General features: G+C 35.3%; 1 protein-coding gene across 23 annotated transcripts in view; it reads right to left on the bottom strand.

Moving 5' to 3' along the window:
• Nucleotides 1–7,500, bottom strand: part of LOC135203661 (putative polypeptide N-acetylgalactosaminyltransferase 9) — a 322,597-nt gene that overhangs the window by 100,011 nt on the left and 215,086 nt on the right. For all 23 annotated transcript variants that reach the window (XM_064233527.1, XM_064233525.1, XM_064233523.1 and 20 more), the window contains exon 4: nucleotides 301–470. In XM_064233527.1, coding sequence (XP_064089597.1) covers nucleotides 301–470 — 170 coding nt within the window. The remainder of the gene's footprint in view (nucleotides 1–300; nucleotides 471–7,500) is intronic.

Raw genomic sequence — 7,500 nt, 5'->3', positions numbered from 1 at the left:
CCCGCTATACCATAATCGCGACGAGGTCACCCTGCCGACCTGAACACGAGGTCGGTAAGGTGACCTCGTCGTGATTACGGTATCGCGGCTATTGGACATCATGATTTGTTAAATTTCTTTAAAGTTGGAGCTCAAGGCTTTGTAGTGAAGAGGGTAACCAAGAAAAGAGCAAAGAATTTGAGAAGTTAAGAGGGCATTGTGGTGTGTGTATATGCATGTATAATATGAAAATTGGTGCCCCCCATAAAATTTTCCCTGATCCGCTAGTGTCTCGAACGTCGAAGGAGGGGAAATACTCACGCATGTCGGAGTTGTCGTCGACGAGGATAATCTCCCGGAGCAAGTGGCTGGGAGATCTATCCAGGATGGAGTGGACCGTGCGGAGTAAGACGGACCAGGCCTCGTTGTGGAAGCACACGATGACAGACGTCTCCGGCAGGTTTTCCAGGAAGCGTCCCGGAGCTTTGCACCTGATGGGAAAGAAGAAGATGCTTATGAGAAAGGTTTGTTTACATTGTAAGATAAGAATAATTAGGTACCAATCGTGACTAACAAGATATAGGATTCCAGGAAGAGTTCGGGAGCCTTGCACCTAAAGGGGAAGAAGAAGATGAGAAACGTTTGTTTACATAGTGAGATGAGAATAACTGTATACTAATCTTGAATAACACGAAAAGGGAATACGCGCTGATTAGGAACTCGAGCGTTCACAGCAACAAAAGCCTTAATAACATCTACGAATAAAATTAACATAAAAACTAAAATGGAGGAGGATTATCTACCAGTCGTGAATAACTGGTTATGGGAGTATTTGTGTAATATTTTCATTAGGATATAAAATACTCAAAACTCACAAAGCCTTACAAATATTTTTGAATAATATCTACAATATAAACTAAAATGTCCTCGGCCATACAACTGCTAATGAATTGATATGAGTTCAGAGGGTGATTTTGTTATGATCAGAGAAAATCATTTACGTTAAGACAGGCAGAGATTAATGGTTTAAAAACCTTTCCGATTACATTTCAGTTGTATGTGCCAACTTCCACCATACTTTAAGCAAATGCTAAGATAATACATATAAATAAAAAGATAAATAAAACTGTCTATCAACTCTTTTTCATTACATCCGAATTACAACGTTTAACTTCCTTGTTATTTAGTGGACTCAGGAAATCCTGCACCGCTACGGAGAAACTAATGTTGACTGACTCTGAAAATAACAACGTTTATAAAATAGGGTTTTTTTTTACGAGACTTTCGTTTGGCAAAAACTATTGTTTACTAATACAAATACATGCTGATTACCATCACTTAAGAACAGACACTTTGTTCATATTTCTTCATCACTTAAGAACCACCAAGTTGTTCATAATATTAGGTCTTCATCACTTTAGAACACACATGTCGTTCGTATGTCTTCATCACTTTGTAACAGGTAATGTCTGTATATATCTGATTTTTATGCAAACCGGCTATATAATATTGGGTTATTACCCTGTTCTTATTATAGACTCCGTTCTTCTCTAACCACATTTACGTCCGTCTTTCATTACATGTTTTCTGTGCATAAAAATATAAAACAATATACAGCCAAGTAATGCAGCTTGAATTCCCATAACATTGACTGTTCTATATCCCTCAATTAACAAAAACCAATCACATTAAAGAGTAAGCGTAATTCATTTCAAAATGTTACTTTTCGGTACTAATCTGGAAGACCATATTACGAGTATATAAACAACAGCTGCATAATAAAAGAATGCCAAGTGGCTCTGAGAGAGAGAGAGAGAGAGAGAGAGAGAGAGAGAGAGAGAGAGAGAGAGAGAGAGAGAGAGATTAGCATATCTGACACTTAATCTGATAAGGTATAATACAATTTACACACAAAAACCCGTTTTCAGGCTTAAGATATAAGAATGCCAAGTGGCTCTGAGAGAGAGAGAGAGAGAGAGAGGAGAGAGAGAGAGAGAGAGAGAGAGAGAGACCATATCTGACACTTACTCTGATAAGGCATAATACAATTTACCCACAAACACCCGTTTTCAGGCATAAGACTCACTAACAAAAACTAAAACTCCCAAGAGCTGCCCTAAATGACACTCGCAAGAGTGCAGACGTACTATCAAGAATAAACGAATTTTGGTGGCAGGAACCAAAAATGGCCCGGGGAAAGACTACGGCGGAAGTTCACTGTTTCCCGTTGCATGTTCTTTGGCTTTCTGTTGATCTGTTTCCTTTGGTTCATTAAAAACTTAACTAGGTTTAAAGTATTAGAAGATGGTAAATGGAAATGCAGAAGATATAGATGTGAAATTAAATACTTTGAGAATTTGGGAAAACAAAAACTATAAAAAATTATCTACAGGATATTTTGAGTTTTTAGAAAAATGAAAACTGAAAAATGGCAGGAATTTCTGTCTCTACAAAATATCTTGAGGAGTTAGGACAATAAAAACTATGAAAAAATATATATTGTTCTGTATCTAGAAGGTATTTAGAGTTTTTAGAAAAATAAAACTATGAAAAAATGACATGAACTTCTCTTTCTCTACAAAATATCTTGAGGAGTGAAGACAATAAAACTATGAAAAAAAAATTATATGAATTGCTGTCTCTAGAAGATATTGAGAGTTTTTAAAAAAATAAAAACTGAAAAAATGAAATGAACTCTTATGTCTCTACAAAATACCTTGAGGAGTCAGGACAATAAAAACTATGGAAAAAATTATATGAATTGCTGTCTCTAGAAGATATTTTGAAGATTTCTATAATAAAAACTATGGAAAAAATGACATGAATTTCTAAACTATGAAAAATGACATATTTCGAGTTAGGACAATGAAAACGTTGGAAAAATTTAACGAATCTCTCTCTCTCTCTCTCTCTCTCTCTCTCTCTCTCTCTCTCTCTCTCTCTCTCTCTCTCATGATCACACAACATCGCTCCGTAAAAAAACACACCTCATTGCGGAAAAAAATAAAAAAATAAAATGAAAAAGACCACACACGCAGAAACGGGGGAAAAAATAAATGCCAGAAACGGTTTCAGCATCAAAACAGAATTCTACCCTGATTGGGGAGACAAACAAACAGCAGCTCCCATTAACAAAATTGAATTCGGTACGAAGGAGATAAAAAGGGCAGTAAATGGAGCCATTTGAGCCATTGTGGCGTTTCGTTCACACACACACACACACACGCACGCACACACACACAGACAGACATACGCAGGGGAATACATAAAGAGGTGGTGGTTTCATAAGGCTTTACGGCTGTAAGTGTATTCGTAACCAATGCATAAAAGAGGATTTAAAAACAAACGGGGGGGGGGGGGCACTCCTTATCAGCTGTTAGATTAACTGAACTCGTGATGAAATGCTGAAAAGGGGATTTAAAAAATAAAGAGTTATCAGTCTTCAGGATAATTGGATTTATAATGATCTTAATAAATAGAAATGCAATGTATTGCAATGTATTACTACTCTTAATACAATTCTCCTTGTATGGTAATAATTCACTTACATTTTTATCAATTTATTAATTTGTCAGTTTATTATTTCTTTATCAACAAGTGATTTCTCCTTTCTGTATTTACCATCACCATCTGTTACTTCTTTCTAATAGACACCGTATTCTTAGGAAGTCTGAATTTCAAGTCGGTGGCCCTATGGGTTCGTTCCATTTACATAGCGTCCATCTTCTGACTAAATAATAATATACAATTACACTCTCGGGTATAGCTTTCCACTACATTATGCCAACCCCAATAATTGGATTCATGATAACGAGCTTACAAGCAGATCAAACCTCCTTATCTATATCATCTATATCAAGACAGATGAACTTAGGATTAATAATCTCATTAAGCAAATACCACACACACACACACACACACACACCCACACACACAAACATCCACACAGCAGAGGTTCTTGATTTCGTAACATGATGTCAGTAATTGGATACGGGGTAATGAGTTTAACAGCTTATCAGTCATGCAGATATATCAAATTCGAATGATCTCGGTAACCAAATAATACACACGATAAAAATAGGTGGTACTCAATAAATAAATATATATATATATATATATATATATATATATATATATATATATATATATATATATATGATCTCAGTAACCATATAATACACACGAAATTAGGTGATATTCATAATATATATAAATATATATATATATATATATATATATATATATATATATATATATATATATGTGTGTGTGTGTGTGTGTGTGTGGTGCAGGTTGTGCGTGCGCGCGCGAAGCGTGAAAATGAATTACGATAGCAACCACAACAACGGAAGCAGAGAGCTCATCAGCTGTCAAGACAAATAAAATCAGCAGTACTTAATAAGCAAAATTACAGCCTATTGCACACAAAGGAACATAAAAAAAAAAAATCATTAATAGTGACGGTCCCAATACTGATATTGAATAAACAAGTCTTACAAAGCATGGCTGATAAACAAATGTAAGTAAAAACTATTGTGATAGAGGAAAAAAATCAATGATATATAACCGTGATCTTTTACAACCGGTAACCCTCGGGATTCAAGAGAATTTAATGGGGGAATATCCAGCCCTGATAATCAGCAAACTATAAACCGAGATTAAAAAGAATTTTAATGGAAGATATCGAGCGTTAATAGTGATGATAAATAGTGATTATGCAAGCAACTTTAAACACGCCAAAACAATGAAGAACATGATAGTATTTAAAAAAAATACGCACGCAACTTTACAAATGTCGTCAAAACAATGAAGAAAATAACATCTGAAAAAATAATTCGTGCACGCAACTTTACAAAGGCCGTCAAAACAACGAAGATAATAAAATGATTTGGAAAAAAACAAAAAAAATTACTTATGCATGCAACTTTACAAATGTCAAAACAACGAAGACAATATAACATTTGAAAATGAAATTACTTATGCACGCAACTTTACAAAATGTCGTCAAAACAATGAAGAAAATAATATTTGAAAAAAAAAAAATTCTGGATTATGACGATGCATTTCATCAAATTAATTACATAAAAATATATGATAAATTAAGATATATGATAAACACAAAAAGCGTCCCATGAAAATAGAGTAAAAATAAAGTATACGAAAATTTTCGGAAAAAAAAAAACATTTACCAAATAAGAACAGACATTTTCTGCAGCCGAGCGAAACTGAGGAAATGAGAAACATTAAAAAGGAAATGAAACGCTGGGGCATACACGCATACTGAGGAAATGATGCACATTTAGACGTAGATTAAAGCAACTCATATTTGCCGATAAAGTTGGGGGAAAGGAGAGAGAGGCGAGATAAAAAGAAAAAGGGGGGTGGGGGAGATTTGGGTTCAAAGATATAAAAAAATCATTGCAAAGGATTTGCGTTAAAAGATAACAGATAACGATTATTAAAAAGGATTTGGGTAAGATAAAAAAAATAGTTAATAATAGTATTAGAACTTACTAAAAAAAAGGACTCGAGTTAAAAACTATAACAAAAACTATCAAAAATGTATTTGGTTTAAAGATAAAAAAAATTGATAAAAAATGCATTTGGTTTAAAACATAAAAAGACGGCCTGATCACAGCTGAGACTGATCAGCGTTTGGACGGGTGACCGAAATCGGCGTTTAAAAAACACCTGCATACAAAAACGAGCAGAGTAACTAGGGTTTCTTCCGGCTTTAATTAATTGTGACCCACTGCAGCCTCCACAGGTAACCCATCCACGCACTGAACACACACCCAATACAATTCGATATCGATGATCGAAATATTATTGGCGCGATGAACATTTTTTTTATGGGCCTCTTATTATGATGCTAAGCTACACGAATAAGCTTAAAAGCTGACTGTATTAAGCGCCCCTCGTGTGACAGCTTGAGTGCATTACCACCCCGGCTAATAAAAAAAAAAAAAAAAAAAAAAAAAATTCGGACGAGCTCAGATGGAACACGGAAAATGTCCGATGACACTTATCGAAATTCGAACCTGAATCGGCGGAATTACGAGAGAGAGAGAGAGAGAGAGAGAGAGAGAGAGAGAGAGAGAGAGAGAGAGAACAATGAATAATAATGATGGGGACGAAGAAAGGAGAATAACCAAAGAAAGGAGGGAACAAGAGATATCATTATGAGGAAGAGAGAGAGAGAGAGAGAGAGAGAGAAGAGAGAGAGGAATTAAATAAAAGGAGAACAGAAATGAATAGCAATGACGATAAGAAGGAAGAATAACTGAAGAGAAAGACAAGAGAAATCAATATGACGATAAAGGAGAGAGAAGAATTACATAAAGGGAGAAGAGCAAATAAAGTTAATAATGGGGACGAAGGAAAGGGAAAGGGTAAATAATAAATAATAATTAAGGGGAATAAGGAGAAAGACGTATTTGAGGAAAGTAGAAGAAAAGAAGAGAAGTTATTTGAGGGAGAGGAGGGAGAATGACAAAACGAAGAGAAAAGTTAAAACTACAAAAAAATGTGAAAGAAGGAAGATAAATGTATAGAAAAAGGGAAAAAATCCGTAACATTAATAATGGAGACGCAGCTTTTGAATGGGAAAAATAATAATAATATGATATATAGTACCTTTTAAAAATAATAAAATATAAAACACCAAAAATAAATAAAGCCTTTTGAATAATAATTATAGATATACTACGTACAGGATATATATATATATATATATATATATATATATATATATATATATATATATATATATATATATATATATATATATATATACCACTACGTATGTATATCTATAACACACGCAAGTTTCATTTCTAAAAAATAAAAAAGAAAATCAGAATATTGACAAGTAAAAGAGGGAAAACCTCGACCTACGACATAACCAAATCATCTCCCCCTTTACACTTCCAAGTTAATTACACCCTGCCTCGTTTCAATATGGCGGCAGAGGCCCCAGTGGCGCCCGCCTGCTGTCACCCCTCGAGCGAATCTCTGCTGCAGTCTCTCACGACAGCCCGGGGACAATTAGGTCTACAAGAATGGCAAGGCTATAAATCAATGCTATCAAAAACTGCAAACTGGAGTCAAAGCCGCTGACAGACAAAGGGTCCTGCACTTCGTCCTCTTATGGAGGCTTTTAGCTACCCCGCCCCCACAGCGCCCCATCTTCCCCTTCCCCCCACTATCTAGTCGAGAGAGAGAGAGAGAAGAGAGAGAGAAACTTGAAGATTTCCATGTACGAATTATAAAATCATAAATATACGTGAATTTGATTGTGCCACCAGGAATTTTAAAGATATACATTAAAAAATGGAGTAGATGAGAGAGAGAGAGAGAGAGAGAGAGAGAGAGAGATACATAAATGTAACACACAAGTGTACGTTACGTACATGTACACACAATCAGGCCCCCAGAGCCACCATTCCCGCCCCCCCTGCACCGGATTTGACCCTGACAAACCAACACAATAGTACCAGCATTAAAGACACGAGCGCCGAC

This window comes from Macrobrachium nipponense, chromosome 36 (genome assembly GCF_015104395.2).
Source record: "Macrobrachium nipponense isolate FS-2020 chromosome 36, ASM1510439v2, whole genome shotgun sequence".
Taxonomy (NCBI): domain Eukaryota; kingdom Metazoa; phylum Arthropoda; class Malacostraca; order Decapoda; family Palaemonidae; genus Macrobrachium; species Macrobrachium nipponense.
Note: the sequence above shows the minus strand (reverse complement) of the source record. Positions and strands in the feature narration are given on the sequence as shown.